At 42.6% G+C, this 12,397-nt stretch overlaps 1 protein-coding gene across 1 annotated transcript in view; it reads left to right on the top strand.

The window, feature by feature from the left end:
* svep1 (sushi, von Willebrand factor type A, EGF and pentraxin domain containing 1) overlaps nucleotides 1-12,397 on the top strand; it is a 232,852-nt gene extending 220,455 nt beyond the window's left edge. The window contains exons 49-51 of the mRNA XM_041185318.1: nucleotides 6,147-6,242; nucleotides 8,057-8,150; nucleotides 11,732-12,397. Of these exons, the coding sequence (XP_041041252.1) occupies nucleotides 6,147-6,242; nucleotides 8,057-8,150; nucleotides 11,732-11,765 (224 nt within the window). The 3' untranslated portion in view covers nucleotides 11,766-12,397. The remainder of the gene's footprint in view (nucleotides 1-6,146; nucleotides 6,243-8,056; nucleotides 8,151-11,731) is intronic.

Here is a 12,397-nt window from a genome sequence, read left to right on the forward strand (position 1 = left end):
ACGATGGCAGCCATGCATGTGTCCTGCTGCACATTGTCTCCTATACAGATGGTGGCCACTAAACTGGGGTTCCCATAAGCTTACAATTGTCCATGCATTCCATTGGCATCAAACACAGCCTTATTTAAATCAAAATAAATGAGCAAAATCTGCTGGGAACACTCAGCAGATCTGGCAGCATCTGTGGAGAGAGAAATAGAGTTAACGTTTTGCGTTGATGTGACTCTTCTTCAGAGCTCTCGAAACGTTAACTGTTTCTCTCTCCACAGATGCTGCCAGACATGCTGAGTTTTTCCATTTTTATTTAGGAAAATCTGTTTAATGTGCACATGGCTTAGTTTTCTGCATCATTTGTCATTACATAGATTAAAGTTCTTGAGCTTGTTTGGTCACTTTCCACTTTCCCTTTCGAAAATCTGGAATGTGCAATTGATTTGTCACATAGCAAAATTCCTGATTCAACAATCAGCTTTGAAGGAAAGGGAAAGAGCTTGGATTTATGTAGCACCTTTCTCACAGCCACAGGATGTCCCAAAGCACTTCACAATCACTTTTGAAGTGTAAACAGGTAGGAAATATGGCAGCCAATTTGCAAATAGCAAAGCCCCTCAAACTGCAATGCGATAATGACCAGATAATTTGTTTTCATTAAGGGACAAAGATTGGCCAGGATCTCAGGGAGAGCTCCCCTGCTCACCTTCAAGATAGTGTCATGGGATCGTTATATCCACCTGAGGGCCTCAATTTAACACCACATTTCAGCAACTGTATCTTCCTCAGCAGTGGCACTGGAAGAACCAGCCTGGAGCAGGGCTTCCAAAGCTGTGGTCACAACCATAACTGGGATTGTGAGTCAAAATTTTGGGGTTGCAAGTGCCGAGGCAGCAAAGTCTGCCAACGAGCCCCAGCCGAGTGTTAACAGCTGCAAGGCACTTATAAATCCTTGCATTTTTTTAATGGTGGCCATCTCACTGACCGATCTTTAATCCTGTTCCAAAAAAACCAGTGAAAAGGTGGGAAAGAGCTAAGGAAGCACTTTTCGACTTGAACTCACAACCTCCTGATACAGAGGCAAGAGTGCAATCCACTGGGCCATCTACACGTAGTTATCTGTTCTTTAGTAATTTCTCATACTGTGTTTTGCTGGAAAAAGAGACATGTCAACGATTTTCATCTTGCAGTCATCAGGGGACTTTGCAAGAATACCAAACAAAGGGAAAACAACAATTTATACTGTATGTGAAGAGAGTGTTGATTGGTTGGTAAGTGGACTCTAATTGGTAGAGGCATCACCATGGAGAATGCGCCAATGATGGTGACTGACAGTCCACTTGCCAACCAATCAGCACTCTCTTCACATACAGTATAAATTGTTGATTTCCCCCTTATATTGATACTCTTGGGAAGCGTCCTGATGAGTGCAAGACGAAAAGCTTTGGCATGTCTCTTTTTTCAGCAATACTCAACCAGAAGATTCCCAAATAATAGGATACAGTTTAGAATTTGGATTGCAAAGATACTTTACTCATATTGAAACTGACTTGTGAAATGTGAGAATGGAGCTATCCATTGTTTTGTTGCTGTAATTAGCCTCCAGAGATCTGTGTGTAAAACTGAAACTCCCAAAGTGATTGTTTGTACCTGCTACATTGATTTGAAAGGGACAGTGCAGCAACATCAGAATATGTTACAGTGTAACATATTTCACAGTCCCAAAGAGTTACACTGTATTCTTTGTTGCATTTTACATATTACAAATCTTATACTGTAGCAAATGGAAACATAGGTCAAATTATACATTTGTGTGGCTGACATTGTGTCACGGCGGTGGCCGAGAGGGAGGTGGAAATTTATGGAAACAGAGAAGATGAGGCGAGTGAGTGAGGTGTGTGGCTAGAAAATAACTGAAAAAGGAACAAGGAAGTAAGAAAGAAGTGAGAAATGGGAAATGAAAGAGGGAGCAAAGAAAATAAGATAAAGAAAGGAAATAAAAATTAAAAAGGCTAAACAAGAAATGCATTTTAGACATTATAATATAGAGAACTTCCAGTCAGTGTTAGAGAGGGAGCATCCGACACTGACTGCAATTTAACCTGCCCACTTACCATTTTATACTGGAGCTTTTGCATCTTCCACTGCCAGTTCAGGCAGGGATGCAGAGACAAAAAAAATCAGGCAGCCAAGTAGTGAGTAAATTCCAGTGCATCCATGCCCCCTTTTTTCATAATGAACTGAAGACATCCCCCGAAGATATGCCTTCAGTTCATTGACTTATACTGGTTTAAGTGCATTTATTACCCCTGACACTGCACAGCGTCACCCCACTGACTGCTAACACCCTTCACCCCATGACAATGCTCAAACCTCTCCCTCAACCCCCAACAGTGTTCACCCCCTCCCTCACACACGAAAAAGTTCAACACACCACCACGCCCTCAACAATGAAACCAGCAATCAAAAGTTTAATCTTTCCACATAAGTGCACATGCAGGGATTTGACACACATCACTGATGTAAGTTGAGTCATATGCCTCTCCCCATAATCAGAGGATTTGTATCTATTCCATGCACGTTCTGCCCAAAGGCAAGTCCTTAGCTCATTGTCCACTGATGCTTTACCCTGAGCTGGTTTTGTCAGTGGTGCTTTGCCATTGCCTTCCACTCAGGGACAGGACGAGGAGGCAGGTCCTTAAGTCTACCTCAGCTTGAATGGAATCAGACCTGCACTATTGCTGTTATTCTGAAGCACACACTAGCCATTTAGTCAACTGAACTAACAATCCCCATGTAATAAAGATGTATATGCATTAAATAATTGAAATTCATTGTTTCATCCAGTGGCTCTGAAACACTTATATTTGAAAGACCTCTTCTCAAATAGATTAGTAATTGGAAAACCCTCTAAAGTTATATAATTCTCAACATAAAAGTATTGTGTGTAAGGAGTGTTTTAGTTTTCTTTTGAGAAGACAGGTATTTACTTATAGATGCCAGTGAGATGGATATGCCTGTTTATCGCTAGGGAGTCTATCTCTCCCTGGACTGATGTTTATCAATGACACTCATTCTAACATTTCATGTTTATAATGGAATTGAAAAGATGGAATTGCAGAATATGGTTCTCCAGAATGTCTACGAAAATAGGAGTAGAATTTGATTTACGCAGCCTATAAAGCAGTAATCCAGCAGAGCATTGAAAAACCAGTTGTAGCACAGGCTAGGACTTGTCTTTCACAGTTTTATGCATCTCCTTGAGCCCCAGCATAAAAGGCTAGAGGCTCCATTAACGCTTGTATCGCTTCACACACAGCTTTAGCCAAAATGATGAGATCCAAGTGTCCTAGGCTGCTGCAGGCCCTGCTCAATCAGAATACTCACATTATTTTGCAGAACACCACCTCCCACCACCACTGCTGATTGGTTGGCAAGTGGACTCTGATTGGTAGAGGTGTTGCATGGTCACTGACTGGTGATGGTGACTGACTGAATGCACCTGTGATGGTGCCAACCAATCAGCACTCTCTTCTCATACAGTATAAATTGCTGTTTTCCCTTTATATTGGTATTCTTGTGAAGTGTCCTGATGAGTGCAAGACAAAAAGCTTCGACATGTCTCTTTTTTCAGCAATACTGAAACAATATTGTCAGTTTTACACAACCACACAAAGTCAAAAAAATACTTGCATTTATATAATGTCTTTCATAACGTCAGGATGTCCCAAAGCACTTTAAAGCCACTTACCTTTGAAGTGTAGTCACTGTTGTAATATAGGAAATGCAGCAGCCAATTTTTGCACAGCAAACTCCCACAAACAGCAAATGTGAACATGACCAGGTAACCTATTTTTAAGTGATGTTGGTTGAGGGATATATATCGCCCAGGACACCAGGGAACCTTCCTGCCTTTCTCTGAAATAATGCCAGGGGATCTTTTACATCCACCTGAGAAAGCACATTGGGCCTCAGTTTAACTTGGCCTCAGTTTAACTTGGCCTCAGTTTAACTTGGCCTCATCTTAATTCGGCCTCATCTTAACTCGGCCTCATCTTAACTCAGCCTCAGCTTTACTCAGCTAAAAGACAGCATGACCAACAGTGCAGCACTCACTCAGTACTGCACTGGGATGTCAGCGAGATTATTTTCCTAAGTCTCTCGACTTGAACCCACAACCATCTGAATCAGAGGTCAGAGTTCTAACTGAATCACAGGTGACAGGAAACCGGCCAAGAAGCTAGTAAGAGAGACCCCTGTGTAACCTTTAAAAAACAACTTTGAGATAAACTCCAATGCAGACCTCAATATGAATGATATAAGTCGTTTTGTCTGAATGTCACTGTTGGTGCCCAATACAGTTTCTGATAAAAAATAAAAATGTTTAAATTAATGTTCTCCAAGCCCCTATATTACTGACTACACTTGGGTCTGCCTGGAACTCTATTATATATTCATTCATCACCCAGTGGGAAAAGGATAGGGTACCATGTACAACAGCAATATGCATTTATATAGCGCCTTTACTGTGTAAAACGCCCCAAGGTGCCCAACAAGTTTACTGTCAGATGAAAAGGGATATTAGGGCAGGTGCCCTTGGTCAATGAGACAGCTTTAAGGAGCATCTTAAAGGAGGGGAGGGAGAGAGAGAGGTGGCAAGGTTTAGGGAGTGAATTTCAGAGCACAGGGCCCAGGCAGTTATGGTTGCCAATAGTAGAATGGTGAAAATAGGGGAAGCTCAGGAGTCCAGAACTGTGGAAACAACAAAATCCTGAAAGATTATAGATCTGAAGATGGTTGCAGCAACAGGGAGGGGCAAGGCCATGTAGGGATTTGGATAGAAGAATTGTAAACTCAAGGTAAAAGCAAAAAACTGCGGATGCTGGAAATCCAAAACAAAAACAAAAATACCTGGAAAAACTCAGCAGGTCTGACAGCATCTGCGGAGAGGAACACAGTTAACGTTTCGAGTCTGTATGACTCTTCAACAGAACAGAAGGCTCTGTTGAAAAGTCATACGGACTCGAAACGTTAACTGTGTTCCTCTCCGCAGATGCTGTCAGACCTGCTGAGTTTTTCCAGCTATTTTTGTTTTTGTTTTGTTAAATCAAGACCTTGTCTATCCCCTCAGCTGGACACAAAGCATCATGCAGCCGTTAAATGAGGAAGAGCAGGGGAGCTCTCCCCAGTCTCCTGGGGGCCAATATTTATCCCGCAGCCAACAATGCTACAAAGTTGATTATTTAGTCACCATCACATTGCTGTTAGTAGGAGCTTGCGTAGCGCAAGTTGGCTGCCGTTTTTTCCACATTACAATATTGACTGAACTTGCAGTAGGATGGATGAATAGGACTGGCTGGATTGTTCTACAGAGAGAGCACTGACATGGACTTGATGGGCCGAATGGACTCCTCCTGTGCCGTAATGGTTCCATGACTCTATGGCTGGGATCTACCAGCCCCGGCAGCAGTGGGCATCATTGCGGGTGGGACAAGAAAATCTGGAGAGCCGTTAAAAGTTAATGCTTTCCAAATTTTCCCAGTCCATCCATGACCATGCCTGCCAGTGTCCTGGCTGGAAAATGCTGCCCTGTGACTCAACAAAGTACTTCATTTGCTGTCCTGAGGTTGTGAAAGACACGATTGAATTAAAGTCTTTCTTTGTTTAACGCCACATTTTCTTGCCATTTTTTGTCTTGTAAGCAGCAAGGGTGGAAGTATTTAGTCACGATTACTCCAGCTGTTGTGTGTATGTGGGGCAGACCTGATGAACCAGCCAGTCTTATCCAGCCTGCCAGTTTTGCAGTTTTCATTTTGCATGGTTTGTTCATGAGTCAGTGGGTTCTGTGCATTCCAGGTAAGCTATGAAAAACAGCATCATAGAACTAGAGTAAGTTTGCTAATATATTCAAGTCATTTCCAAGGCAGACCGCATTAATATAGCATTTCTTTAGCGTTGAGTCCTGGAAGCTGTGTTGTGAATCTGAAAATATTCCATTAGTACTTACCATGAACTCTCCACCTACCTACCTGCCAGGCCGTTAGCGAATGCCTGAAATAATGAAACTGCCAAGTTTAATGGCAAAACATGGGCAATATTGTGGCCATATTTTGTGTTCTTTGTGTAAAATGTGTCTTTATTCCCATTTACCACAGCAAGCTGCATCCTACCATGCTTGAATGGAGGCCTCTGTTTAGCACCGTACAAATGTGATTGCCCATCAGGTTGGACTGGTTCACGTTGCCAGCGTGGTAAGGCTGCTTCCGGTTCCAATGTGTTACAGTGCACGGGTTTCTGAAATGAATCGTACAGCACAGGGGGAGGCCATTCAACCCATCCTGCCCATGACAGTCCTTCATCAGAGCTACCCATTTTATCCCATTTCCATTACTCCTGCCACCCGACCTACTCTTTCCCCTACACATTTGTTCCTTTTCAAGTCCTTAGTTAATTAAGGGGAGATGGTGACGTGGTAGTAACATCACTGGACTACTGCTCCAGAGGCCCACATTAATACCTTGGGGGCATGGGTTCAAATCCCATCATAGGAGTTGTTGGAAGTTAAACTCAATTAATAAAATATGGAATTGAAAGCTAATATTGGTGACCATGAAACCAATATTGTAAAAAATCCATTTGGTTAACTAATGTTCCTTTAGAGAAGGAGATCTGCCAATCTTACTTGGACTGGCCTACGTGTGACTCGAGATCCACAGTAATGTGGTTAATTCTTAACTATCCTCTGAAAAGGCTGAGCACGCCACTAAGTTTGAGACCAGTTAGGGATCGGCAACAAATGCTGGCTTTGCCAGCAACATGCACATCCCATAAAAGAATAAATAAAATTCCCATTTGAAAGTTATCCTTGCATCTGCTCCCACCACCATTTCAAAAGTGCCCATTCCCGAGCACAACAGCTCGCTGCATTAAAATATTCCTCCTCATCTTCCCCTTGCCAATGGAAGTAGATCTGTGCCCTTTGGTTACTGGCCCTCCTGCCAATGAAAATAATTTCTCCTGATTATCCTCAAACGCTTTGTGATTTTGAATACCTCCCTTAAATCTAGGAGGTCTTGTGGCACAGTGGGTGGTGTCCCTACCTTCTAAGCCAGAAGCTCTGTGTTCAAGTCCCACCCCAGGACTTGATGGCAAAAGGAAGGTGTGTTCATAATGTGGCCAAATAGGTTGTGCAGCAACCTACAAATCACACCAATAGCAGGCAGTAAGAGCAGGAGAGATTCCTGGTCAGATATGTGATGGAGGAAATGTTGGAGTCTTTATGATCACTCACCATAGTGTTGGGCTACAACCTCTGTGCAAAAGTAACTCTTTCGAGTACAAGCCCGTTTCCATCTGTTTCAGATGAAGTTACATTGTTTCATAGTTTACCATTGTGAGATTTGAACTCTTGATACTCTTTTGAGTAAACCTGTTTCCATCTGTTTCAGATGAAGTTACATTGTTTCATAGTTTGCCATTATGAGATTTGAACTCTTGATCTGGGGGTTACAAACCCAGTACCATAACCACTTGGCTATTTAGGCCAAGCTTATACTCTTTTGAGTAAACCTGTTTCCATCTGTTTCAGATGAAGTTACATTGTTTGCCATTATGAGATTTGAACTCTTGATCTGGGGGTTACAAACCCAGTACCATAACCACTTGGCTATTTAGGCCAAGCTTTTAAAGGAACCATAGTTTGCTATTGTGAGATTTGAACTCTTGATCTTGGGGTTACAAACCCAGTACCATAACCACTTGGCTATTTAGGCCAAGCTCTCTGTGCAAAAGTAGTTTGGTCTCCTTGCATGAACTTTAACGAGCCACCTAATGAATCACTCCTGAACCATATCAAGTTGTTTTATTTTGTTTGCGGGTCAGACAGTGGCTTATTTGTGTCTTTATTGCTAGGAAACTGAAAGATTAGGCAGCATGAGTTGTTTGTTCACTTGGGGGTGTTTTAATAGGGGTGTATCACATATCGAGGAACACAGAGCTAAATGTGTGAACAGTCAGGTGACTTGTTGGTCTAATTTAACCGATATGGTTTCTTTCCGTTAATTAGCTGTGTGTCAATCTCCATGTTTAAATGGTGGCAAATGCATTCGGCCTAATCGATGTCACTGTCTACCTACTTGGAGTGGCAATGACTGCTCAAGGTGAGTCCATTTTCTTAATTTTAATAATTCCTGTCCTAGTTTAAAAGGCAATATTTGAAAATCAGCTAGAGAATGAGGTTATAAATGTAGCATGTCGAAATGCTACAAATAAGTCAAATTGTGTCTTTTTGTTATGAAATCCTTCTTTCCATCATCCCTTACACATCTCCCCATGCCATACACTTCAAGCAAGCACTCCATTGACTGTAAAGTGTTTTGGGCATCTTGAGGTTGTGAAAGTTGCTATATAAATGCAAGTCTTTCTTTTCTTTCAATGTCGCAGTTCTAGCTCTGACCTTCACCCGCTCTTCAGGGGAACATAAGAACATCAGAAATAGAAGCAGGAGTTGGCGACACAACCTTTGAGCGTGCTCAATATTGTGGCTCATCTTCTACCTCCACTCCATTGCCCCGCCCAACCCTCAAATCCCTTAATTCTCTTAGTGTCCAAAAATCTTATCTCAACTTTGAATATACTCAATGACTGAGCAGCCACAGTTCTCTGTGGTAGAGAATTCAAAGGATTCACAACCCCTTGAATGAAGAAATGTCTCCTCATCTCAGTCCTAAATGAAGCTGAGCAAACACCAAGAGCTCACTTTTAATCTGCCCCTTCCATACTCCCCTCCCCGCATCTCTGATGTCTTCACTCCCAAAGCCCGCATTACCGCCCACAACAGGCCATTTGGCCCAGATGGTTTATGCCAGTCTTTATACTCCACACAAGCATCCTTCCATTCTCCTTTATCTCACCCTATCAACATATCCTTCTATTCTAATCTCCCTCATGATCTTACCCCGCTTCCTCTTAAATGTATCTATGTTAATTGCCTCAACCACTCCATGCATAATGTAGGAAATGGAGCAGTCAATGTGAAAGAAAGACTTGCATTTGTATAGCGTCTTTCACAACCTCAGGATGTCCCAAAGCACTTTACAGTCTATGGAATACTTGTTTAGTCGCTGCTACAAATATAGCCAATGTGGCAATTAGTTTGCACATAGGAAGCTCACAGGGCCAGGGAGTAAAACCTTGGGCCCTGGTGCTTCTCCTGTTTCTGAGCCCCTCAGTTGCAATCACCCCTCCCTGTCCCAGAGCCCTTTCCTCAATTTTCCCCTTTTCAAGATTCACCAATCAAGTTTCTTTAATTAAAGGTCTAGATGCTCAATCATGGATGGTTTTACCTTACTCTCATGAACTGTTGGGCCTGACATGTTTTGTTGGCTTCTGTCCAGTGCCTTTGCAATGCGTTTTGGGTCCTACAGTCCTTCAGTGGGCTGGCGTCTGTGCGGGAGAGCAAGAGAACAGCCAAGGGCAAACTACATCATCCAGAATTCACCCTGCCTAAACAAATGGCCACACGGACTCAGGCTCTCATTCCTGTACAATCAGATTTTGAACACTGGACCTTTGTCCTGGAGTGGAGTGCATGGTGGACATTACACATTGTGTCATAGATCTTAGAATGGTACAACACAGGAGGCCATTTAGCCCATCAAGCCTGTGCTAGCTATTTGAAAGGGTTATCCAATTAAGCCCCATTCTCTTTTGCTCTTTCCTGCAACATTTGCTCCCATTCAGATATTTATCCAATTCTCCCCTTTTTGAAAGTTATCTGCTTTCCAGGGTTGAAAGTTTTGGGTGCCTTACCTTCGAATGCCAGGGGCATTGCTTGCCCACGATGCCGACCACTGGGATCTGGATGTTGGACGAGAGGAACTCAAGTTGCAGCAGCTCCCCGGTGCTCTGGGGGAAAGCCAGCAGGTCACTGACCCGTTGCACCACCACCATGCTACAGACGCTCTCCAGGATTGTGGGGTCGTAGCAGGCAGAAGGCAGCACGCTGAAGGCGGGAAGCTCTCCCAGCCCCGTCTCCATGCCCATGGGCAGCTCAACACACAGGTTGAGTACTGGCCAGTAAAATTTGGGAAAAGACTGGTATTAATCTGAACTGGTCTTGTACACCTCCAAAATGGAGTTCCAGTTCAGACCAGTTACAGTCATTTCCAAGCTGTACTGGTTTTTCCTTCATTGGAGGGGGGATGGGCCTGCCAGTAAAGGCAAAGTCAAAAGCTGTGAGTGGCGCCCAGGTTCCTCTGCCACCCCCCGGCCACCCCCCTGAGGGTATGGACCCCTGGTATTTTGCACCTTATGCACAGTCCTCCCCCAGACCCTGTGAGCTCCCACAAGCAACAAAGCAATAACGACCAGATAATCTATTTATGTGATATTGATTGAGGGTTAAATATTGATCAGGCCACCAGGGAGAACTTCCCTGCTCTTCTTCAAAATAGTGCTTATGTGATCTCTTACAGTCAGTGGAGGCAGACGGGGCCTTGGTTTAATGCCCCATCCAAAACACACCTCCAACACTGCAGTACTATCTTGGAATGTCAGCCTAATTCTTGGATTTAGATCTTTGGGGTGGGGTTTGGACCCACAACCTTGTAACTCAGGGGCAAGAACGCCATGACCTCATCCAGAGCTGACACAACAGCAATTTATCTGGCCATTTATTTCACAATCAACAACATACGTGAAGTTTCAGTGATGTTGGTAGAGGGATAAATATTGGCCAGGAGAAAAGGGGGACATAACAGGCTTAGGAAATCTTGCATTTCCACAAACCTGATTCAATTTTGCCATATTCATGTATCATTGTGCTGACCACAATGAGCCTGAGCAGGCGGCTCAGGTTAATGCTGCTGACCAGTGTTGACTGTCACTTGTTGGTGGATGTTGCCAATTGGTTCAGTAGTGGAAATTAATGGAACGTGGTCCCTTTAAGACTTCCAAATGTAGTACCTTTAAAGCTCTCTATGGTGCTTCTATTGCCGCCCTGGTGTGTGAATGTCTCATGCTTGAATAGCTCTCCTCGTCTTTTGTTTCTTTTCGCCCATTCTATGCAGCAGTGACCTTCCTGCTTCACTTACCTTTGTTGTTCTGCTTTATTCTAGATGTTTGTGGTGAAATGTTCTTTCTACCAATCCACCCAACACAACTTTTTTCATCACCTGACTTGAGTGCTATTTTAGGAGCAAGTTTAAAAAATAAAACTGGACCCATTTTGGATGTGGTTCTTAACAATGTTGATTGGTAAATGAGGGCGAGTATCTTAAATGGAATGTGGTCCCACCCACCTACTTCCTCCTTTAAACATTTTTGTTGAAAACTTGTGGCTGTTTCTGCTGCCAATTTTTCTCTCGTTAGTAGGGGGCTACGGGCAGGGGTGTTTGGGTGGGGCACTTTTGAGAATGTGCCTTGTGGAGTTATGGAGATACCATAGAGAAAATCTGGAAAGGCAGCAATAATGACACACACCGCTCTGGAATGAATGTTCTATGTCCCAACCAATATGATGAAACACCATTGTGTAAATTATTGCATCCACGGAAATACTAACTTAAATACTTGATAAGGTAGCAGAGTACTCAGCTTAAGTCAGTAGAGGGGGCTTCCAAATCCTTCTGATTTGGGGAACAAGAACACTAACCCCTCTGGGCCACAGCTGACAATCACAGTACAATCAGTTGTAATGCAGCATATAATAACACAGCACTTCACTCTGTTTTACTTTCAGGAAGAGAAAGTCTGCCTATTTCTCCCTCTCCTAAATAATGTCACAACCTGCAAAGACTCTCAAGTATCTGCTTTAACTGAACTGCTGGCAAAGGTGACACTACAATGGCATTTAACTACACCACTTCATTGTGTATTGTTTGCAATCCTGATATATTTTGATACAATTCTGTAAAACAAAGCTGTATTTTTTCATATGCAAGATGATTTTTAAGAAAAATACTGTATAATGTTTTAAGGGCATCTTTGACGAATCATAAATTTGCATTTTTACACACTCAACAGTATAGATTAAGCTACAGGTCAAATAGATTAACTTTAGAAAGTGAAAGTTGTAAAATTTTAATTCATGATTTGTAATTTTTTTTAAGAGCCAGGTTTTTACCCTATCTGGCTTTTGCAACAGCAAGTAGCACTCACAATAATCAATAAAATGTTTGTGTCTCAAGTTGCTTCAAAATGGCATGAGAGCCATGATCACTTAAAAACACACCATCAAAATGTTCCAGGCTGCATCTGTTTGACTTGATTGTAAGGAACTACAGTGACAACATTGCAAGTAGCCAATTTTAATTTTACAAATGTGTATATATGGATTCAGTAAGTGAAATAAGTCGTGTGAGAATATCTTCTTTCATCCATCACATGATTATACAAATAAAACCAA

Source organism: Carcharodon carcharias, chromosome 4 (genome assembly GCF_017639515.1).
Source record: "Carcharodon carcharias isolate sCarCar2 chromosome 4, sCarCar2.pri, whole genome shotgun sequence".
In the NCBI taxonomy this organism is placed as follows: domain Eukaryota; kingdom Metazoa; phylum Chordata; class Chondrichthyes; order Lamniformes; family Lamnidae; genus Carcharodon; species Carcharodon carcharias.